The sequence below is a fragment of the Xenopus tropicalis genome, chromosome 9 (assembly GCF_000004195.4).
Source record: "Xenopus tropicalis strain Nigerian chromosome 9, UCB_Xtro_10.0, whole genome shotgun sequence".
Classification (NCBI taxonomy): Eukaryota; Metazoa; Chordata; class Amphibia; order Anura; family Pipidae; genus Xenopus; species Xenopus tropicalis.
In genome coordinates this window covers 84,991,029-85,014,905 of record NC_030685.2, presented here as the reverse complement: position 1 = coordinate 85,014,905, position 23,877 = coordinate 84,991,029, and the positions used below count along the sequence as shown (strand labels likewise).

General features: G+C 54.5%; 3 protein-coding genes across 6 annotated transcripts in view; 2 read left to right on the top strand and 1 right to left on the bottom strand.

Annotated features, from left to right (window-relative positions):
• Window positions 1–916, bottom strand: part of obsl1 (obscurin like cytoskeletal adaptor 1) — a 42,437-nt gene extending 41,521 nt beyond the window's left edge. For 3 of the 4 annotated variants that reach the window (XM_031893764.1, XM_031893765.1, XM_031893766.1), the window contains exon 1: window positions 568–916. The gene's annotated coding sequence lies outside the window, so the exon portion shown is untranslated. The remainder of the gene's footprint in view (window positions 1–567) is intronic. The other variant, XM_031893767.1, reaches the window with a different exon arrangement.
• LOC116407773 overlaps window positions 1–23,877 on the top strand; it is an 880,143-nt gene that overhangs the window by 584,150 nt on the left and 272,116 nt on the right. The gene's annotated exons all lie outside the window — the stretch shown is intronic.
• inha (inhibin subunit alpha) lies at window positions 18,834–21,127 on the top strand. Its single transcript, NM_001032351.1, has 2 exons — window positions 18,834–19,293; window positions 19,920–21,127. The coding sequence occupies exons 1-2, from the start codon at window positions 19,080–19,082 to the stop codon at window positions 20,819–20,821; spliced, it is 1,116 nt and encodes a 371-aa protein (NP_001027522.1). The 5' UTR covers window positions 18,834–19,079; the 3' UTR covers window positions 20,822–21,127.

The following is a 23,877-nucleotide window of genomic DNA, read 5'->3' as shown; positions in this document are numbered from 1 at the left end:
CATGGAATTGGCACTGTATTTATCCTGCTGTGGGTTCTGGGGTATTATACATGGAATTGGCACTGTATTTATCTGCTGTGGGTTCTGGGGTATTATACATGGAATTGGCACTGTATTTATCCCGCTGTGGGTTCTGGGGCATTATACATGGAATTGGCACTGTATTTATCCCGCTGTGGGTTCTGGGGTATTATACATGGAATTGGCACTGTATTTATCTGCTGTGGGTTCTGGGGTATTATACATGGAATTGGCACTGTATTTATCCTGCTGTGGGTTCTGGGGTATTATACATGGAATTGGCACTGTATTTATCCTGCTGTGGGTTCTGGGGGCATTAAACGTAGTATTGAGGATATTATGAATGAATCCATGTAGAAAATGTCTGTAATTGGTCTCCCCTAACACAACAATCCCCCTCTGCCTATGTAGAGGGAAAATCTGGAATCAAATTAGGAGATTCCATTCTTGGAAAGAAAGTTTATCTCCAAATTCATTTCCAGGTCCCCCCCCCCCCCGGACCTCCCTAGAATGTTCCTGAGACTGAGGGGCCCTTGTGCTACTCACCTCTCTGTGTCTCCTGAGATCCCGGCTGTAGGGTTAGGGCCCGGCTCCTGGAATGGCTGCCTCTGTCCCGCGGATAGTGTCCCCCTTGGGTTATTCCATGCTCCGCTCACTGCGCTGAGGGCCCCTACGATGACAGACAGCAGGGCTCGTCCGTGAAACAATCCTAATTTTAGTCTAAAGATAAAATGTTGAGGCAGCTGATCCTGTCAGAACCCAAATGCACCGGGGAGAAAGGGGCAGAGAGGGAGGCACAAGACACAAGCCCCTGGGAGCTATGGGGGGGGAACAGGTGGAGGCTCATAGGGGCAGTAACGCCTCCTTGTATCTATTACAGGCCCGGGGGTGCCGGCAGGAATGATTGATGGGTGCAGATAGCTGTGCAAAGGCGGCTGCCATGGACTATTTTTTTTTTGGTGCAAGATAATATAACGGTTATACCCCCCCCCCCCCCCCCCGTCACTGCTGAATGTGACTAATGCATTCTTGTGCTATCACTTCCGACATAATCACACGACTACAGAGGCCTGCACTCCATCATGTCCCCTGGGGCGCCCAGCCTTCAGCAGTGGTAGAACCCACAGGCCTGTTCCACCCAAGGCCCCCCGGCATGTTGGTGGGTTTGGTGGATGTTGGGAGTTGTACTTCAGCTACACGGAAAGGGCTGCAAGGCGGAAAACACTGAAAATGTTACACTGACGCCATCTTGTGCTGTGACAAAAGTGCCCATTGTTTCCATTTTGTTTTGCTGTAACTGTTTTGTCCCACCGTAGCCATCTTGTTATAATGTGTTTAGGGCAACCTACTGTCACCTTTCCTTCTATCTCCATCTTGCCCTACAGTCCCATCTTGCCCTTCTGTCCCATCTTGCCCTACTGTCCCCATCTTGCCCTACTGTCTCCATCTTGCCCTACTGTCCCCATCTTGCCCTACTGTCTCCATCTTGCCCTACTGTCTCCATCTTGCCCTACTGTCTCCATCTTGTCCTACTGTCTCCATCTTGTCCTACTGTCCCCATCTTGCCCTACAGTCCCATCTTGTCCTTCTGTCCCATCTTGCCCTACTGTCTCCATCTTGTCCTACTGTCTCCATCTTGCCCTACTGTCTCCATCTTGCCCTACTGTCTCCATCTTGTCCTACTGTCCCCATCTTGCCCTACTGTCTCCATCTTGCCCTACTGTCCCCATCTTGTCCTACTGTCCCCATCTTGCCCTACTGTCTCCATCTTGCCCTACTGTCTCCATCTTGTCCTACTGTCCCCATCTTGTCCTACTGTCCCCATCTTGCCCTACTGTCTCCATCTTGCCCTACTGTCCCCATCTTGCCCTACTGTCCCCATCTTGCCTTACTGTCTCCATCTTGTCCTACTGTCCCCATCTTGTCCTACTGTCCCCATCTTGCCCTACTGTCTCCATCTTGCCCTACTGTCCCCATCTTGTCCTACTGTCCCCATCTTGCCCTACTGTCCCCATCTTGCCCTACTGTCTCCATCTTGTCCTACTGTCCCCATCTTGCCCTACTGTCTCCATCTTGCCCTACTGTCTCCATCTTGTCCTACTGTCCCCATCTTGCCCTACTGTCTCCATCTTGCCCTACTGTCCCCATCTTGTCCTACTGTCTCTATCTTGCCCTACTGTCTCCATCTTGTCCTACTATTTCCATCTTGCCCTACTGTCTCCATCTTGCCCTACTGTCTCCATCTTGTCCTACTGTCTCCATCTTGCCCTACTGTCCCCATCTTGCCCTACTGTCCCCATCTTGCCCTACTGTCTCCATCTTGTCCTACTATTTCCATCTTGCCCTACTGTCTCCATCTTGCCCTACTGGCTCCATCTTGCCCTACTGTCTCCATCTTGCCCTACTTTCTCCATCTTGCCCTACTGTCTCCATCTTGCCCTACTGTCTCCATCTTGCCCTACTGTCTCCATCTTGCTCTACTGTCTCCATCAACTCCGATAGTTTCCATCTTGCCCTATTGTCTCCATCTTGTCCTACTGTCTTCATTATGTCCCTGACTTTTCCTAATGCCTTCAACTTGCCCTACCGCCACCATATTGTCCAACTACTATCATTTTGCTTTACTCTATTTAGCTATGTTACCAGATAACAGAAATTGTATTTCCAATATTTCTCCCAGAAAAGGGGGCAACCATATCTCTGTCTTGTCATGATGCTGCCAACGTGTCCATCTCCATCTTGCCCCAATATACTTGCTATGCAGCACTATTCCAACCCTCCACTATTGGCCCCATAAAGACCCCCCTGCAGCTGCTTTTGGACTCCCTGCCATCGCTATGTGCCCGAGACTGGGGACACAAGTGGCACTGAGCCTGTCCCAGCACGCTCCCCAGCTCTGCTCACCCACCGCTTATACGATATCCATTCCTCGTCCCTCTCACATAGTATTGCGCTGGCATCACACATAACTGGGCCCCGGATCAAGTGACTGTAACGCTGGCATCTTGTGCAAGTCCCCTCCTGTACCATTCCCTGCAGCTGCCCCTGTACCCAGAGCCACCCCTCATAGGCACAGCTGCCCCCCTGTACCCAGTACCACCCCTCATAGGCACAGCTGCCCCCTGTACCCAGCACCACCCCTCACAGCTGCCCCCTGTACCCAGCACCACCCCTCACAGCTGCCCCCTGTACCCAGCGCCACCCCTCACAGCTGCCCCCTGTACCCAGCACCACCCCTCACAGCTGCCCCCTGTACCCAGCACCACCCCTCACAGCTGCCCCCTGTACCCAGCGCCACCCCTCACAGCTGCCCCCTGTACCCAGCGCCACCCCTCACAGCTGCCCCCTGTACCCAGCGCCACCCCTCACAGCTGCCCCCTGTACCCAGCACCACCCCTCACAGCTGCCCCCTGTACCCAGCTCCACCCCTCACAGCTGCCCCCTGTACCCAGCGCCACCCCTCATAGGCACAACTGCCCAGCCGGCGCCACCTGTTCCAGGGAGGAATCACTCCATTCTGTACGGAGACTCCTATGTTTATGGGATCACCTGTTATTTCATAGATTCATCATCATCATCATCATCATCATCATCGCTAATATAATGTGCATCAGTGTCATCTGCATCCAATCAGAACCAACCTCTTTTTTTCTGTTTATTCATTGGCTACTTTATCCTGAAAATGCCAGTGACTCCTCCCTCTGTCGGGATGCACAACTTGGGAAAATTAAGTAAAGAGGGGGAGAGGGAACCCACCCAAAAAGACCCCCCCCCCCCACCCCACAAATATTTATATTATGGGAATTTTTTCTTTGATAGATTTTCACTCTATATTGGGAGTCAGGGTTCCACAAAAATCTGAACTACAGTTCCCATGATCCTCAGCCAGCGGTTGGTGATTCTGTGCTTCATTCCCAGCTATAGCAGTGCGTGTGGCCCCTAACCTAGGGGGGGCCCGGGGCAGAGCTGAGACTCTGATAAAGAGACAGGGAAGGATAAGAAAAGATCCCTGAAATGGTTTTCATTTTCACGGTCAGAGCCGCTCCCCGACCCCTCACTTGTGGGGTACACAGGCCGGGAGTCATGTGATCATGTTCCCAAATGGGGTGAATCTAAGGTAATGGCTCGTCTCACAGGGATAAATCCCTTTTCATTTGTATCAGATTTATAATAATACAGGAACCATAAGTGCATTATTATTAATAATCCCTTTAATAAGAATATTCCTATTTCTCTGCCCCTAAGAGAAAGCTGCTATCAGTGTTCTAGTCCCACCCACTGCTTGAGTGACAGCCTCCCTGCCCCTCCCCCTGTAAGCTGCCATCAGTGTTCTAGTCCCACCCACTGCTTGAGTGACAGCCTCCCTGCCCCTCCCCCTGTAAGCTGCTATCAGTGTTCTAGTCCCACCCACTGCTTGAGTGACAGCCTCCCTGCCCCTCCCCCTGTAAGCTGCCATCAGTGTTCTAGTCCCACCCACTGCTTGAGTGACAGCCTCCCTGCCCCTCCCCCTGTAAGCTGTCATCAGTGTTCTAGTCCCACCCACTGCTTGAGTGACAGCCTCCCTGCCCCTCCCCCTGTAAGCTGCAATCAGAATGGCTATACTTCTCCAGAATTGGCTACTTTGGATCCCACTACCCAACCAGTAGGAGGAGACCTAGGAGAGATCTAGTGACCTCCAGTTATTGTTGAAATACAACTCCCATCATCCTCAGCTAGAGGGCCTTTGGCTGTAAATTCCAATTGTGTTTCTATTGTGTGTTTTTACACCCCTCTTCCTTTTCCCATAGTCGGGGGGCTCCCCTGTGTGTGTGACAGATATAAGTCCCACGGCTATGGGCCAGTTCCATACTGGGAGGAGGGGATGGAGCTGGCCGGTTCCATACTGGGAGGAGGGGATGGGGCTGGCCGGTTCCATACTGGGAGGAGGGGATGGGGCTGGCCGGTTCCATACTGGGAGGGGGGGATGGGGCTGGCCGGTTCCATACTGGGAGGGGGGGATGGGGCTGGCCAGTTCCATACTGGGCAAGGGGGGATGGGGCTGGCCGGTTCCATACTGGGAGGGGGGGATGGGGCTGGCCGGTTCCATACTGGGAGGAGGGGATGGGGCTGGCCGGTTCCATACTGGGAGGGGGGGATGGGGCTGGCCGGTTCCATACTGGGAGGGGGGGATGGGCTGGCCGGTTCCATACTGGGAGGAGGGGATGGGGCTGGCCGGTTCCATACTGGGAGGGGGGGATGGGGCTGGCCGGTTCCATACTGGGAGGAGGGGATGGGGCTGGCCAGTTCCATACTGGGAGGGGGGGATGGGGCTGGCCGGTTCCATACTGGGAGGAGGGGATGGGGCTGGCCGGTTCCATACTGGGAGGGGGGGATGGGGCTGGCCGGTTCCATACTGGGGAGGAGGGGATGGGGCTTGCCGGTTCCATACTGGGAGGAGGGGATGGGGCTGGCCGGTTCCATACTGGGAGGAGGGGATGGGGCTGGCCGGTTCCATACTGGGAGGAGGGGATGGGGCTGGCCAGTTCCATACTGGAAGAGGGGATGGGGATGGGGATGGCCGGTTCCATACTGGGAGGGGGGGATGGGGCTGGCGTTCCATACTGGGAGGGGGTGGGCTGGCCGGTTCCATACTGGGAGGAGGGGATGGGGCTGGCCGGTTCCATACTGGGAGGGGGGATGGGGCTGGCCGGTTCCATACTGGGAGGGGATGGGGCTGGCGTCCATACGGGAGGGGGGATGGGGCTGGCCGGTTCCATACTGGGAGGAGGGGATGGGGCTGGCCGGTTCCATATTGGGAGGGGGGGATGGGGCTGGCCGGTTCCATACTGGGAGGAGGGGATGGGGCTGGCTGGTTCCATACTGGGAGGAGGGGATGGGGCTGGCCGGTTCCATACTGGGAGGGGGGATGGGGCTGGCCGGTTCCATACTGGGAGGGGGGGATGGGGCTGGCCGGTTCCATACTGGGAGGGGGGGGATCGGGCTGGCCGGTTCCATACTGGGAGGAGGGGATGGGGCTGGCCGGTTCCATACTGGGAGGAGGGGATGGGGCTTGCCGGTTCCATACTGGGAGGGGGGGATGGGGCTGGCCGGTTCCATACTGGGAGGGGGGGATGGGGCTGGCCGGTTCCATACTGGGAGGAGGGGATGGGGCTGGCCGGTTCCATACTGGGAGGGGGGGATGGGGCTGGCCGGTTCCATACTGGGAGGAGGGGATGGGGCTGGCCGGTTCCATACTGGGAGGGGGGGATGGGGCTGGCCGGTTCCATACTGGGAGGAGGGGATGGGGCTGGCCGGTTCCATACTGGGAGGAGGGGATGGGGCTTGCCGGTTCCATACTGGGAGGGGGGGATGGGGCTGGCCGGTTCCATACTGGGAGGAGGGGATGGGGCTGGCCGGTTCCATACTGGGAGGAGGGGATGGGGCTGGCCGGTTCCATACTGGGAGGGGGGGATGGGGCTGGCCGGTTCCATACTGGGAGGAGGGGATGGGGCTGGCCGGTTCCATACTGGGAGGAGGGGATGGGGCTTGCCGGTTCCATACTGGGAGGGGGGGATGGGGCTGGCCGGTTCCATACTGGGAGGAGGGGATGGGGCTGGCCGGTTCCATACTGGGAGGGGGGGATGGGGCTGGCCGGTTCCATACTGGGAGGGGGGGATGGGGCTGGCCGGTTCCATACTGGGAGGGGGGGATGGATCCCCACAGCTGTGATGCTTAAAAATACCAACGTGATGACACGGCCAACAAAACAGGGCAAGTCTGGTTATGCTGGGACTGTGCTATGTTTAGCCACTCAGGCCCCTCCGTCAGTTCCTCTCAGCCTCCCCGGCCCAGGATACAATGGCCTCTGTCCAACCAAACCCCCGTACCCAAATAACCCATCTTTGGCTCTTCCTGCTAAACTATAACTCCCAGAAACCTCAGTTTCTAGATAATCCCCAGAGGCCTCAGTTCAGCACCGGAGGGCAGAGAATATCCTATAAATATACTATTGAACCCCCTTCAGAGACTTGATACTGACCTTGTGGAAAAATCCCTATATAGCATTCACAGAAGTCCAACTCAGTTCCTAGAGATATCATATGGATATATATTTGTATCCCATAGAGATGAATCTGGCTACGTACACAGATACCAGGGAGGCCTGGGAGTCAATAGATTCCAAGAACAAACTCCTCTCTTTCAGGCAAAGCTGTATAATCTAATGAGACTGCCGGGGGCCCCAAACAATGCACCAGTAGTAGCAGTGGGGACTGGGGCTGAGGGATAGCAGGTATAGTAGGGAGAGATGGTGCCTATAGTAGCAGTGGGATAATAGCCTCTGGGAAGGGACTGGGGCTGTGGGATAGCAGGTATAGTAGGGAGAGATGGTGCCTATAGTAGCAGTGGGGGATAATAGCCTCTGGGAAGGGACTGGGGCTGTGGGATAGCAGGTATAGTAGGGAGAGATGGTGCCTATAGTAGCAGTGGGGGGATAATAGCCTCTGGGAAGGGACTGGGGCTGTGGGATGCAGGTATAGTAGGGAGAGATGGTGCCTATAGTAGCAGTGGGGGGATAATAGCCTCTGGGAAGGGACTGGGGCTGTGGGATAGCAGGTATAGTAGGGAGAGATGGTGCCTATAGTAGCAGTGGGATAATAGCCTCTGGGAAGGGACTGGGGCTGTGGGATAGCAGGTATAGTAGGGAGAGATGGTGCTATAGTAGCAGTGGGATAATAGCCTCTGGAAGGGACTGGGGGAGCTGTGGGAGGTATAGCAGGGTATAGTGAAGGGGGGAGAGATTGGGATGGTGCCTATAGTAGCAGTGGGATAATAGCCTCTGGGAAGGGACTGGGGCTGTGGGATAGCAGGTATAGTAGGGAGAGATGGTGCCTATTAGTAGCAGTGGGATAATAGCCTCTGGGAAGGGACTGGGGCTGTGGGATAGCAGGTATAGTAGGGAGAGATGGTGCCTATAGTAGCAGTGGGATAATAGCCTCTGGAAGGGACTGGGGCTGTGGGATAGCAGGTATAGTAGGGAGAGATGGTGCCTATAGTAGCAGTGGGATAATAGCCTCTGGGAAGGGACTGGGCTGTGGGATAGCAGGTATAGTAGGGAGAGATGGTGCCTATAGTAGCAGTGGGGGGATAATAGCCTCTGGGAAGGGACTGGTGCTGTGGGATAGCAGGTATAGTAGGGAGAGATGGTGCCTATAGTAGCAGTGGGATAATAGCCTCTGGGAAGGGACTGGGGCTGTGGGATAGCAGGTATAGTAGGGAGAGATGGTGCCTATAGTAGCAGTGGGATAATAGCCTCTGGGAAGGGACTGGGGCTGTGGGATAGCAGGTATAGTAGGGAGAGATGGTGCCTATAGTAGCAGTGGGATAATAGCCTCTGGGAAGGGACTGGGCTGTGGGATAGCAGGTATAGTAGGGAGAGATGGTGCCTATAGTAGCAGTGGGATAATAGCCTCTGGGAAGGGACTGGGGCTGTGGGATAGCAGGTATAGTAGGGAGAGATGGTGCCTATAGTAGCAGTGGGGGGATAATAGCCTCTGGGAAGGGACTGGGGCTGTGGGATAGCAGGTATAGTAGGGAGAGATGGTGGCCTATAGTAGCAGTGGGAATATAGCCTCTGGGAAGGGACTGGGGCTGTGGGATAGCAGGTATAGTAGGGAGAGATGGTGCCTATAGTAGCAGTGGGGGGATAATAGCCTCTGGGAAGGGACTGGGGCTGTGGGATAGCAGGTATAGTAGGGAGAGATGGTGCCTATAGTAGCAGTGGGGGGATAATAGCCTCTGGGAAGGGACTGGGGCTGTGGATAGCAGGTATAGTAGGGAGAGATGGTGCCTATAGTAGCAGTGGGGGGATAATAGCCTCTGGGAAGGGACTGGGGCTGTGGGATAGCAGGTATAGTAGGGAGAGATGGTGCTATAGTAGCAGTGGGGGGATAATAGCCTCTGGGAAGGGACTGGGGCTGTGGGATAGCAGGTATAGTAGGGAGAGATGGTGCCTATAGTAGCAGTGGGGGGATAATAGCCTCTGGGAAGGGACTGGGGCTGTGGGATAGCAGGTATAGTAGGGAGAGATGGTGCCTATAGTAGCAGTGGGGGGGATAATAGCCTCTGGGAAGGGACTGGGGCTGTGGGATAGCAGGTATAGTAGGGAGAGATGGTGCCTATAGTAACAGTGGGGGGATAATAGCCTCTGGGAAGGGACTGGGGCTGTGGGATAGCAGGTATAGTAGGGAGAGATGGTGCCTATAGTAGCAGTGGGGGGATAATAGCCTCTGGGAAGGGACTGGGGCTGTGGGATAGCAGGTATAGTAGGGAGAGATGGTGCCTATAGTAGCAGTGGGGGGATAATAGCCTCTGGGAAGGGACTGGGGCTGTGGGATAGCAGGTATAGTAGGGAGAGATGGTGCCTATAGTAGCAGTGGGGGATAATAACCTCTGGGAAGGGACTGGGGCTGTGGGATAGCAGGTATAGTAGGGAGAGATGGTGCCTATAGTAGCAGTGGGGGGATAATAGCCTCTGGGAAGGGACTGGGGCTGTGGGATAGCAGGTATAGTAGGGAGAGATGGTGCCTATAGTAGCAGTGGGGGGATAATAGCCTCTGGGAAGGGACTGGGGCTGTGGGATAGCAGGGGTGGCAGCACCCATTGACAGCACAAGGTCTCACTCTCTAAAAAAGAACACCCTGGAAGAGGAAGGGTTAATATGCTATTGAGGGCTGCGGCTGTTTCCATGTTCCCTTATCAAGGTCAGTGGGAAACCAATTCCAGACGTCACAGACAAGTGAAACCCCAGAGAGATACGGGGAGTGCAGCCGGCTGGGGGTTGAGACCCACCAAGTAGTATAACCTCTAGTAGCCGCCGTAATATAAAACATTGCCCAAGGCTGAAGAATAGACTTAGCAGCCAAAAACCACAGCTGAACTACAATCCCCATAATCCCCTGCTGGATTTTACATACACAAAATTCGGATAATGGCAGCGAGAGGGGTTTCCAATTGCCATGGCTGTACCCATAATGCACTTTTCTTTCTCATCATTTGAGCTCCACTGGGGCAGGGACTGATGGGAATGTGATAGGGACCTTAGATTGTAAGCTCACTGGGGCAGGGACTGATGGGAATGTGATAGGGACCTTAGATTGTAAGCTCACTGGGGCAGGGACTGATGGGAATGGGATAGGGACCTTAGATTGTAAGCTCACTGGGGCAGGGGCTGATGGGAATGTGATAGGGACCTTAGATTGTAAGCTCACTGGGGCAGGGGCTGATGGGAATGGGATAGAGACCTTAGATTGTAAGCTCACTGGGGCAGGGACTGATGGGAATGTGATAGGGGCCTTAGATTGTAAGCTCACTGGGGCAGGGACTGATGGGAATGTGATAGGGACCTTAGATTGTAAGCTCACTGGGGCAGGGGCTGATGGGAATGGGATAGGGACCTTAGATTGTAAGCTCACTGGGGCAGGGGCTGATGGGAATGTGATAGGGACCTTAGATTGTAAGCTCACTGGGGCAGGGGCTGATGGGAATGGAGACCTTAGATTGTAAGCTCACTGGGGCAGGGACTGATGGGAATGGGATAGGGACCTTAGATTGTAAGCTCACTGGGGCAGGGACTGATGGGAATGTGATAGGGACCTTAGATTGTAAGCTCACTGGGGCAGGGGCTGATGGGAATGGGATAGGGACCTTAGATTGTAAGCTCACTGGGGCAGGGGCTGATGGGAATGATCTTTATTCTCTGTACAGAGCTGCGGGCTATGTTGGCGCTATGGAAATGATAAACGACCGTAACCCTTGTGTCTAAAATGCTGTGAAATTTTCCTTCTGAGTAGCGGCGCCAGTTAGTCTCACTGTTAGTTGGTAGCTGGGCTGTGATACCCAAACTGCCACCCCCCCTCCATATTTTACACCCTTTGCTCTGTCATTGGGCTCCTCTTTCCCGCACCTCATCTCCAGCGCTCCCAGCATTCCCCGTCTCTTATTCCCTTTAATTACAGATCATTACATTCCAGCGTCTGCTTTATTCTACTGAATGTCATCTAACAGGCATCGTCTCTCACAGGATCCTATCCGATCCCCCCATTGTAAGCAGCAGTCCTGCCCTGCTTTATGGCTGAGATTCTAGCTATCTGTATAACAGAGCATTCTGTCACAGTGGCACAGATCCTATCTGATCCCCCATTGTAAGCAGCAGTCCTGCCCTGCTTTATGGCTGAGATTCTAGCTATCTGTATAACAGAGCATTCTGTCACAGTGGCACAGATCCTATCTGATCCCCCCATTGTAAGCAGCAGTCCTGCCCTGCTTTATGGCTGAGATTCTAGCTATCTGTATAACAGAGCATTCTGTCACAGTGGCACAGATCCTATCTGATCCCCCCATTGTAAGCAGCAGTCCTGCCCTGCTTTATGGCTGAGATTCTAGCTATCTGTATAACAGAGCATTCTGTCACAGTGGCACAGATCCTATCTGATCCCCCCCATTGTAAGCAGCAGTCCTGCCCTGCTTTATGGCTGAGATTCTAGCTATCTGTATAACAGAGCATTCTGTCACAGTGGCACAGATCCTATCTGATCCCCCCCATTGTAAGCAGCAGTCCCGCCCTGCTTTATGGCTGAGATTCTAGCTATCTGTATAACAGAGCATTCTGTCACAGCGGCACAGATCCTATCTGATCCCCCCATTGTAAGCAGCAGTCCTGCCCTGCTTTATGGCTGAGATTCTAGCTATCTGTATAACAGAGCATTCTGTCACAGCGGCACAGATCCTATCTGATCCCCCCCCATTGTAAGCAGCAGTCCTGCCCTGCTTTATGGCTGAGATTCTAGCTATCTGTATAACAGAGCATTCTGTCACAGTGGCACAGATCCTATCTGATCCCCCCCATTGTAAGCAGCAGTCCTGCCCTGCTTTATGGCTGAGATTCTAGCTATCTGTATAACAGAGCATTCTGTCACAGTGGCACAGATCCTATCTGATCCCCCCATTGTAAGCAGCAGTCCTGCCCTGCTTTATGGCTGAGATTCTAGCTATCTGTATAACAGAGCATTCTGTCACATTGTTGTGCCCCCCCCCGTCGGTGCTGATATTGAGAGGGGCAGATACTGGGTGAGAGTGTAGATAAGAGAAAGACTTCACATTACAGATGATACAGATATATAAATAGAGGTATTTCTGTAGGACTGACCCTGACTGCTCCCTATGGGACGGTGATGGCCGCTCTGTCGCTGCCGTTTGGCTGAAACAACAGACACAGTTCTATGTACGAGACAAACAGCAACTCTGTACATAATGTCATTTGGGAAAACAAAGTAGGAGCAAATGTTACTCTGTTTCCTGTAGGAAATTCCACTGGAATAGGAATAACATGTCCCCTGCAGCTTCATCATCATCATCATCATCATCATTCTTCTTCTTATTATTATTAACATTTATTTATAAAGCGCCAACATACCCCGCAGCGCTGTACAATAAGTGGGTTACATACATTGGGCATACAGAGTAACATATAAAGCAATCAATAACCGATACAGGAGGGGAAGAGAGCCCTGCCCAAAAGAGCTTACACTCTACAAGGAGTAACATATAAAGCAATCAGTAACCGATACAGGAGGGGAAGGGAGCCCTGCCCAAAAGAGCTTACACTCTACAAGGAGAAACATATAAAGCAATCAATAACCGATACAGGAGGGGAAGGGAGCCCTGCCCAAAAGAGCTTACACTCTACAAGGAGTAACATATAAAGCAATCAATAACCGATACAGGAGGGGAAGGGAGCCCTGCCCAAAAGAGCTTACACTCTACAAGGAGAAACATATAAAGCAATCAATAACCGATACAGGAGGGGAAGGGAGCCCTGCCCAAAAGAGCTTACACTCTACAAGGAGTAACATATAAAGCAATCAATAACCGATACAGGAGGGGAAGGGAGCCCTGCCCAAAAGAGCTTACACTCTACAAGGAGTAACATATAAAGCAATCAATAACCGATACAGGAGGGGAAGGGAGCCCTGCCCAAAAGAGCTTACACTCTACAAGGAGTAACATATAAAGCAATCAATAACCGATACAGGAGGGGAAGGGAGCCCTGCCCAAAAGAGCTTACACTCTACAAGCATCATCATCATATTTATTTATATAGTGAAGCAGGGCTTTATATTAATTAGTAACAGGGGTCTTATGATAATTTAACACACAAGGGATACAGGGTAAAAAATAAGAGGACCGGGGGTGAGTGAGTGTAGGACAGGCCAGACCGGGGGTGAGTGAGTGTAGGACAGGCCAGACTGGGGGTGAGTGAGTGTAGGACGGGCCATACCGGGGGTGAGTGAGTGTAGGACAGGCCAGACCGGGGGTGAGTGAGTGTAGGACGGGCCATACCGGGGGTGAGTGAGTGTAGGACAGGCCAGACCGGGGGTGAGTGAGTGTAGGACAGGCCAGACCGGGGGTGAGTGAGTGTAGGCCAGACTGGGGGTGAGTGAGTGTAGGACAGGCCAGACCGGGGGTGAGTGTAGGCCAGACTGGGGGTGAGTGTAGGCCAGACTGGGGGTGAGTGAGTGTAGGCCAGACCGGGGGTGAGTGTAGGCCAGACTGGGGGTGAGTGTAGGCCAGACTGGGGGTGAGTGTAGGCCAGACTGGGGGTGAGTGTAGGCCAGACTGGGGGTGAGTGTAGGCCAGACTGGGGGTGAGTGAGTGTAGGCCAGACCGGGGGTGAGTGAGTGTAGGACAGGCCAGACCAAGGGTGAGTGAGTGTAGGACAGGCCAGACCGGGGGTGAGTGAGTGTAGGACAGGCCAGACCGGGGGTGAGTGAGTGTAGGACAGGCCAGACCGGGGGTGAGTGAGTGTAGGACAGGCCAGACTGGGGGGTGAGTGAGTGTAGGACAGGCCAGACCGGGGGTGAGTGAGTGTAGGCCAGACTGGGGGTGAGTGAGTGTAGGACAGGCCAGACCGGGGGTGAGTGTAGGCCAGACTGGGGGTGAGTGAGTGTAGGCCAGACCGGGGGTGAGTGTAGGCCAGACTGGGGGTGAGTGTAGGCCAGACTGGGGGTGAGTGAGTGTAGGCCAGACCGGGGGTGAGTGTAGGCCAGACCGGGGGTGAGTGTAGGCCAGACCGGGGGTGAGTGTAGGCCAGACTGGGGGTGAGTGAGTGTAGGCCAGACCGGGGGTGAGTGTAGGCCAGACCGGGGGTGAGTGTAGGCCAGACTGGGGGTGAGTGTAGGCCAGACTGGGGGTGAGTGTAGGCCAGACTGGGGGTGAGTGTAGGCCAGACTGGGGGTGAGTGTAGGCCAGACTGGGGTGAGTGTAGGCCAGACTGGGGGTGAGTGAGTGTAGGCCAGACCGGGGGTGAGTGAGTGTAGGACAGGCCAGACCAAGGGTGAGTGAGTGTAGGACAGGCCAGACCGGGGGGTGAGTGAGTGTAGGACAGGCCAGACCGGGGGTGAGTGAGTGTAGGACAGGCCAGACCGGGGGTGAGTGAGTGTAGGACAGGCCAGACTGGGGGGTGAGTGAGTGTAGGACAGGCCAGACCGGGGGTGAGTGAGTGTAGGACAGGCCAGACCGGGGGTGAGTGAGTGTAGGACAGGCCAGACCGGGGGTGAGTGAGTGTAGGACAGGCCAGACCGGGGGTGAGTGAGTGTAGGACAGGCCAGACCGGGGGTGAGTGAGTGTAGGACAGGCCAGACCGGGGGTGAGTGAGTGTAGGACAGGCCAGACCGGGGGTGAGTGAGTGTAGGACAGGCCAGACCGGGGGTGAGTGAGTGTAGGACAGGCCAGACTGGGGGGTGAGTGAGTGTAGGACAGGCCAGACGGGGGTGAGTGAGTGTAGGACAGGCCAGACCGGGGGTGAGTGAGTGTAGGACAGGCCAGACCGGGGGTGAGTGAGTGTAGGACAGGCCAGACTGGGGGTGAGTGAGTGTAGGACAGGCCAGACCGGGGGTGAGTGAGTGTAGGCCAGACTGGGGGTGAGTGAGTGTAGGACAGGCCAGACCGGGGGTGAGTGAATGTAGGACAGGCCAGACCGGGGGTGAGTGAATGTAGGACAGGCCAGACCGGGGGTGAGTGAATGTAGGACAGGCCAGACCGGGGGTGAGTGAGTGTAGGACAGGCCAGACCGGGGGTGAGTGAGTGTAGGACAGGCCAGACCGGGGGTGAGTGAGTGTAGGACTGGCCAGACCGGGGGTGAGTGAGTGTAGGACAGGCCAGACCGGGGGTGAGTGAGTGTAGGACAGGCCAGACCGGGGGTGAGTGAGTGTAGGACTGGCCAGACGGGGGTGAGTGAGTGTAGGACAGGCCAGACCGGGGGTGAGTGAGTGTAGGACAGGCCAGACCGGGGGTGAGTGAGTGTAGGACTGGCCAGACCGGGGGTGAGTGAGTGTAGGACAGGCCAGACCGGGGGTGAGTGAGTGTAGGACTGGCCAGACCGGGGGTGAGTGAGTGTAGGACTGGCCAGACCGGGGGTGAGTGAGTGTAGGACTGGCCAGACCGGGGGTGAGTGAGTGTAGGACTGGCCAGACCGGGGGTGAGTGAGTGTAGGACAGGCCAGACCGGGGGTGAGTGAGTGTAGGACAGGCCAGACCGGGGGTGAGTGAGTGTAGGACAGGCCAGACCGGGGGTGAGTGAGTGTAGGACAGGCCAGACCGGGGGTGAGTGAGTGTAGGACAGGCCAGACCGGGGGTGAGTGAGTGTAGGACAGGCCAGACCGGGGGTGAGTGAGTGTAGGACAGGCCAGACTGGGGGGTGAGTGAGTGTAGGACAGGCCAGACCGGGGGTGAGTGAGTGTAGGACAGGCCAGACCGGGGGTGAGTGAGTGTAGGACAGGCCAGACTGGGGGTGAGTGAGTGTAGGACAGGCCAGACCAGGGGTGAGTGAGTGTAGGACAGGCCAGACTGGGGGTGAGTGAGTGTAGGACAGGCCAGACCGGGGGTGAGTGAGTGTAGGCCAGACTGGGGGTGAGTGAGTGTAGGACAGGCCAGACCGGGGGTGAGTGAGTGTAGGACAGGCCAGACCGGGGGTGAGTGAGTGTAGGACTGGCCAGACCGGGGGTGAGTGAGTGTAGGACAGGCCAGACCGGGGGTGAGTGAGTGTAGGCCAGACTGGGGGTGAGTAAGTGTAGGACAGGCCAGACTGGGGGTGAGTGAGTGTAGGCCAGACTGGGGGTGAGTGAGTGTAGGAAAGGCCAGACTGGGGGTGAGTGAGTGTAGGCCAGACTGGGGGTGAGTGAGTGTAGGCCAGACCGGGGGTGAGTGAGTGTAGGCCAGACCGGGGGTGAGTGAGTGTAGGCCAGACCGGGGGTGAGTGAGTGTAGGCCAGACTGGGGTGAGTGAGTGTAGGCCGACTGGGGGTGAGTGAGTGTAGGCCAGACTGGGGGTGAGTGAGTGTAGGCCAGACCGGGGGTGAGTGTAGGCCAGACTGGGGGTGAGTGAGTGTAGGCCAGACTGGGGGTGAGTGTAGGCCAGACTGGGGGTGAGTGAGTGTAGGCCAGACTGGGGGTGACTGAGTGTAGGCCAGACTGGGGGTGAGTGTAGGCCAGACTGGGGGTGAGTGAGTGTAGGCCAGACTGGGGGTGAGTGTAGGCCAGACTGGGGGTGAGTGTAGGCCAGACCGGGGGTGAGTGAGTGTAGGCCAGACTGGGGTGAGTGAGTGTAGGCCAGACCGGGGGTGAGTGAGTGTAGGCCAGACTGGGGGTGAGTGAGTGTAGGCCAGACTGGGGGTGAGTGAGTGTAGGCCAGACTGGGGTGAGTGAGTGTAGGCCAGACTGGGGGTGAGTGAGTGTAGGCCAGACTGGGGGTGAGTGAGTGTAGGCCAGACTGGGGGTGAGTGTAAGCCAGACTGGGGGTGAGTGAGTGTAGGCCAGACTGGGGGTGAGTGTAGGCCAGACTGGGGGTGAGTGAGTGTAGGCCAGACTGGGGGTGAGTGTAGGCCAGGCTGGGGGTGAGTGAGTGTAGGCCAGACTGGGGGTGAGTGTAGGCCAGACTGGGGGTGAGTGAGTGTAGGCCAGACTGGGGGTGAGTGTAGGCCAGACTGGGGGTGAGTGTAGGCCAGACCGGGGGTGAGTGAGTGTAGGCCAGACCGGGGGTGAGTGAGTGTAGGCCAGACTGGGGGTGAGTGAGTGTAGGCCAGACTGGGGGTGAGTGTAGGCCAGACTGGGGGTGAGTGAGTGTAGGCCAGACTGGGGGTGAGTGAGTGTAGGCCAGACCGGGGGTGAGTGTAGGCCAGACTGGGGGTTAGTGAGTGTAGGCCAGACTGGGGGTGAGTGAGTGTAGGCCAGACTGGGGGTGAGTGAGTGTAGGCCAGACCGGGGGTGAGTGTAGGCCAGACTGGGGGTGAGTGAGTGTAGGCCAGACTGGGGGTGAGTGTAGGCCAGACTGGGGGTGAGTGAGTGTAGGCCAGACTGGGGGTGAGTGTAGGCCAGACTGGGGGTGAGTGAGTGTAGGCCAGACTGGGGGTGAGTGAGTGTAGGCCAGACCGGGGGTGAGTGTAGGCCAGACTGGGGGTGAGTGAGTGTAGGCCAGACTGGGAGTGAGTGTAGGCCAGACTGGGAGTGAGTGTAGGCCAGACTGGGGGTGAGTGTAGGCCAGACCGGGGGTGAGTGAGTGTAGGCCAGACCGGGGGTGAGTGAGTGTAGGCCAGACCGGGGTGAGTGAGTGTAGGCCAGACCGGGGATGAGTGAGTGTAGGCCAGACCGGGGGTGAGTGTAGGCAGACTGGGGTGAGTGAGTGTAGGCCAGACCGGGGATGAGTGAGTGTAGGCCAGACTGGGGGTGAGTGAGTGTAGGCCAGACCGGGGATGAGTGAGTGTAGGCCAGACTGGGGGTGAGTGAGTGTAGGCCAGACCGGGGATGAGTGAGTGTAGGCCAGACTGGGGGGAGTGGTGGCCAACGGGATGAGTGTAGGCCAGACTGGGGGTGAGTGAGTGTAGGCCAGACTGGGGGTGAGTGAGTGTAGGCCAGACTGGGGGTGAGTGAGTGTAGGCCAGACGGGGGTGAGTGAGTGTAGGCCAGACCGGGGGTGAGTGAGTGTAGGCCAGACCGGGGGTGAGTGAGTGTAGGCCAGACCGGGGGTGAGTGAGTGTAGGCCAGACTGGGGGTGAGTGAGTGTAGGCCAGACTGGGGGTGAGTGGCAGCTGGGGAGTGAGTGTAGGCCAGACTGGGGGTGAGTGAGTGTAGGCCAGACTGGGGGTGAGTGAGTGTAGGCCAGACCGGGGGTGAGTGAGTGTAGGCCAGACCGGGGGTGAGTGTGACGCAGTTGGGCAGCTGGAAGTATATTGCAATTGTATTTAATGCTCCGACTTTTCCCCTTTAAAAAGCCTTCAAATATGTCATCTATTTGTTGAAATTCCCTTTGCACCAATTTCACAAACGAGTCTCTGTGCTCGGAATTCTCTCCATATTGTGCAGAAATACACTGAATACGCGGCCGGTCCCTGGGCCGGTGATGGGGACGTTCGGTAGCCGCGCTCCATCTGGCCAGTGCTATAGAGACATGGAGCCCAGACCCTCAGTAAGGTGGGGTTGCGCTTGGCACTGATGGGCACGGAGCTAAATTACCCGCGTGGGGCTCATTGTTCATCATCCTCCTTGTTGAACTACAGTTCCCAGCATCCTCCGAGACCCGACTTGCACCCCTTACACCCGGTGTTGGTAGGAGCACCTCAAGGCCTCGGCAGATGGCGGCGTGGGTGTTCCCGTGTGAAACGGCCCTGGGCAGCTTTGTCTCTGGGGCACATTACATTCCAAGCATCTACTGCAGATAATGCTCCGTGTGTGCCCAGCGCCTGCTCCGTGCCAACTCTGATAACGGACAAAAGACCCGTCTGTAGGAAGACAGAGAGACATCCACACACAGGCAGAGACATCCAGAGAGAGACCAGAGTTCTGATATTCAAGGGGAAGTAAAGAGTAGGTGAAGATTTCCCCAACTGGGCACCTGGAATAATTGCCAAGGAAGAAGAAAACCAAATATTGAGGGTATTGAGACCCCATCAAGCTCACAATGACCTTGCTATTTCTAACATGGCTTCTGCTGGTGAGCCTGAAGTGCCCTACTCTGGGGCAAAGCTGTGACATGCCTGAGGGAGATCGCCAGCTTCTTCTGGCCAAGGTGAAGGAGCAAATTATAGAAGCACTTGGGTCACCTCCACCTCAACCCACCAATTCCTCCCCAACACCATCTGCTTATCTTGAGGGGCCCGTGCAGAGAATGCTACACAAGAGGCACAGCAAGAGGCATCAGGACAACATGGAGGATGTCTCCCAAGTCATTCTCTTCCCTTCCTCAGGTAATCATGGGTGTTTAATATTTCATGGGTGCCATGGTGGGTTCTTGCCAAAGGCCAAGAGGTTAGAAGATCTAGGGTGGAGAGGGTAGTGGTGGAACTGGAGACCTTAGAGTAGATTCTATAGGTTAGAGCAGAGATGTCCAACCTGTGGTCTTCAGCTATTGTCCAACTATAACTCCCACATCCATGGACATCCATGCTATTGGGGCCCAAGTACCTTCAACACCAGGGGATCCAAATGAGCTTTGGGAATTAGCTTTGTGACCCAAAAATTGACTTTTTTTTTTCTATTCGGCCCATTAAATCGGAACTAGCACCCAAATTAAAAAAAAACTTGATTATTGGACATTTTGGGGACTCCTTGGTTTTTGCATTGATAAAAGGAATTGCTGTGAATACAGTTTATCCATTACTGTTGGCGCTGTTCTGTTTCTGTATATGGAGGGGACTGGATACTGGTAGTGGTGAGAGGTGGTACTGCAGGCCACACAGTCTTTTTTTAAACTCCGCCCCCAAGAAGCGGTAGAATTCTGCATGACCATGGGAAGGAGAGCAGCTCAGGGAGAATGAGGTGCCTGGAATGGGGGAGATTCCTTGTAGAGCTCATTGGGTGCTTCTTGTTTCAGATGTCCTATGTGAAACCACCCAAACTGGCGCCAATGAAGAGGGTTCTGAAAACAGCTTCACCTACGTCTTCCGCCCTTCCCCCCACATCCGCACCCGGAGGGTCTCTGCAGCTCAGCTTTGGTTCTACACTGGCCACCCCGCCGCTGAAGAATCTGCCATGTTGAAAAACGTGTCCAGTTCTATGTCCGACCAGATGGGCGTTGAGCCAACGTTGGAGACTTTGGGCTCGGATCAGCTGCCCCCAAGCACTGGAGCTGCCCAAAAGCCACACGCGGTGACCGCTGCGCCCTTGGACGTGGCTACAGAGGTTGCAGACACTGTGGGACATGCAGTTGACCTCCAGGTGCTGTCGGAACATGAGCCGGTGACCGTGGCCACCACCAAGGTGCAACGTGTGGACGACTGGACCGTCTTTCACTTGGCCCCGGCTTTCCTGAACCTCGTCACAAGGGAGATATTTGTGCTCCTGGTTCACTGCCCAACGTGCCCATGTTCTGACCAGCCTGAGCACACCCCATTCATCACCTTCAGCACCCACCCCACCCAGCGTAACCGTCGCTCTGGGGTGCCTTGGTCCCCCTCTGCTCTGGAATTTCTGCAGAGGCCCCCGGAATCCGGAGCCGGAAGTGATCACTGTCACCGCGGTTCCCTCAACATCACATTTGAAGAACTGGGTTGGGGCCAGTGGATTGTGCACCCCGGCAGCTTCCAGTTCCACTACTGCCATGGCACGTGCTCGCCTACCCACGGCCTGACTCCAGCCCTCCACTGGGGGCACTGTTGCGCAGCTCTGCCCAGCACCATGAAGTCACTGAGAGTCACCACCACAACCGACGGAGGATTCTCGTACCGATATGAGACCGTCCCCAACATACTGACCCAAGACTGTGCCTGCAGCTGAGTATTAGCCAAGGAGGGGCTCAACTGGCCAAGTCCAAATGGAGACGCTTCCTGATACCTGGAATATTCTACAGAACTCCAGTGTCGGCTGAAGACCTTGGCTCTTATATTTCCCCTAATCCTTTGCACTAAGAGAACCAATACAACAGCTCCCACCCTGTATAATAAATCTAAACAGATAATGATACATACAGTGTAATAGTGAGGATTTGGGGCCACTTGTTGCCTTTCGGAGAATGGAGGTGACCGGGTTCATATAAAAAGTTTAATAATTATTCTGCCATTCAAATAAAAATGATATTTGGCACAAGGTCTGTTATTGGGTTGTGCTGTGTGGGGAACAGACTCAGCGGCTAGGGTATCTTTGTCTATGGGTATCTATGTCTATGGGTATCTATGTCTATGGTTATCTATGTCTATGGGTATCTATGTCTATGGGTATCTATGTCTATGGGTATCTATGTCTATGGGTATCTATGTCTATGGGTATCTATGTCTATGGGTGTCTATGTCTATGGGTGTCTATGTCTATGGTTGTCTATGTCTATGGTTATCTATGTCTATGGGTATCTATGTCTATGGGTATCTATGTCTATGGGTATCTATGTCTATGGGTGTCTATGTCTATGGGTGTCTATGGGTATCTATGTCTATGGGTATCTATGTATGTAATGGTAAAAGCCCCAGCTCCAGACCCAAAGGGTTTTTTCCTGCACTTTCCTGGCTGCCATCTTTTAAAATAAACCAAACTAAAGATGGGGTGTTGGCAGATCAGGGGCATAGTTAGGTGGGTCAGGGGCAGCTGGCTGTGAAGGGGGCAATGAAGGGGTTGGATAGGTCTGACAGACAGGCTGGAGAAAGTAAAGGGGCATATTTATTAAAGGGTAAAACTAGTCAAGGGGGAAGGTGAAAGTTCACCCTTTGATAAATCTGCCCCTATATTTATATATTATACAAAACGGCCAATACAGCTGCCCCCCCCCCCCATATCCCCGGGTTCATTAAAAGCAAATTGATCTGATGCCATGACACCCCCCCCCCCCCCACTACAAGTCAGGATTCTGGGGACAAGGGAAACTTTTCTATATTGTTCAGCGCAATACTGTATCGTATTGATTTCCATACTGACCCCTAATGGACACCTTAGGTATTGCATGTAGCCGGCTCCGCATTTGTATTTATACAGCAACTTACAGTCTTGTCTTCCCTTGACTCCTCTGAACCCATGGGGGGGGGGGGGGGGTTACCCCCAGTTTGTCATCCCTCAGAAGCGTTTATACCGGGTAAATATCAGAGGCTAAAAGTCAAACTGCGCTTATTATTCAGCTCAGCAGCGGAACCGACCTGCACTACAGCTCTGATTCATTATTAGCCCCCGCCATTCCCAGTACAACCAGCCGTATAGCCTGAGCGCCACCTTGTGGTATCCAAAGGCATTGCATGTAAATTGTTGCAATAATGCCTCCAGCGCAGGATTCCTAACTAAATGCTTTCCATTTTCATTGAATAGGGTTACCTAGGGAAAACAGTGAGTGCCAGGGTGCCTCTGGGGGTTGCACATTGTCAGATATTGCATGAAGTATATTGGCACCTCACCCTTTATATAGGGGCGCCCCTATATAAAGGGGGAATGTTGGGGTGCAGAGATTGAAGCACAGCCCTGCCCAGTACATTGCCCATAGGCGCCCCTATATAAAGGGGGAATGTTGGATGTTGGGGTGCAGAGATTGAAGCACAGCCCTGCCCAGTACATTGCCCATAGGCGCCCCTATATAAAGGGGGAATGTTGGGGTGCAGAGATTGAAGCACAGCCCTGCCCAGTACATTGCCCATAGGCGCCCCTATATAAAGGGGGAATGTTGGATGTTGGGGTGCAGAGATTGAAGCACAGCCCTGCCCAGTACATTGCCCATAGGCGCCCCTATATAGAGGGGTATATTGGAAGGGTTAAGGCTAGACTGCCGCTGTGGGATTCCCAGTACAGATATATATATATATATATATATATATATACTGTATACACTGCCTATTGCCTGCTGTTTATCTTACCCACAGTGCATTGCAGGGCAGGGGGCGCCTCACCAGCAACCGGAGGGTTAAACACTGGGTGGGAAATACAACTAAACAAACTGCGAGGGGCACAGGAATGTGAAGGAATCATCAATATTTATCAGGCTGAAAAATTCCAGAACCTGAAACCTGGATCTTTCCTGGAATCCTGAGATTTCAAGTGAACAACAACAACAAAAAATATATCCTTAACGTTCCTATGTACCCCGGGAGTGGTTGGAAATGATTCATGTACACCCCCATTTTCTGCCACTCGGGCTTAGTCTTGAGTCTGTTTGTACTGACTGAGAGGAAGGAAAACACAAACCGGGGGGACAGCTAATAACAAAGATATTGCCATTTTATATGAAACCCCCTTTCTTTGATGCTGATTGAACCCCATTTCCTCTCCTCACAAAGGAAGGTCTGTGTCACTTGTAGGGCAAGATGGAGACAGCGGGGCAAGATGGAGACAGCGGGGCAAGATGGAGACAGCGGGGCAAGATGGAGACAGCGGGGCAAGATGGAGACAGCGGGGCAAGATGGAGACAGCGGGGCAACATGGAGACAGTAGGGTGAGTGCTTATTTGTGCCCTGGGTACCCCTGGAACTATAGCGGGGTGACTGTTACCCCAATGTTTCTATATATCTGTAACCTTGTTATGGGCTAAGGGGGCCCAGCCTGAAGGCCAGTTAGGGGGGGATTTGGGGTGAGTGCTTATTTGTGCCCTGGGTACCCCTGGAACTATAGCGGGGTGACTGTTACCCCAATGTTTCTATATATCTGTAACCTTGTTATGGGCTAAGGGGGCCCAGCCTGAAGGCCAGTTAGGGGGGGATTTGGGGTGAGTGCTTATTTGTGCCCTGGGTACCCCTGGAACTATAGCGGGGTGACTGTTACCCCAATGTTTCTATATATCTGTAACCTTGTTATGGGCTAAGGGGGCCCAGCCTGAAGGCCAGTTAGGGGGGGATTTGGGGTGAGTGCTTATTTGTGCCCTGGGTACC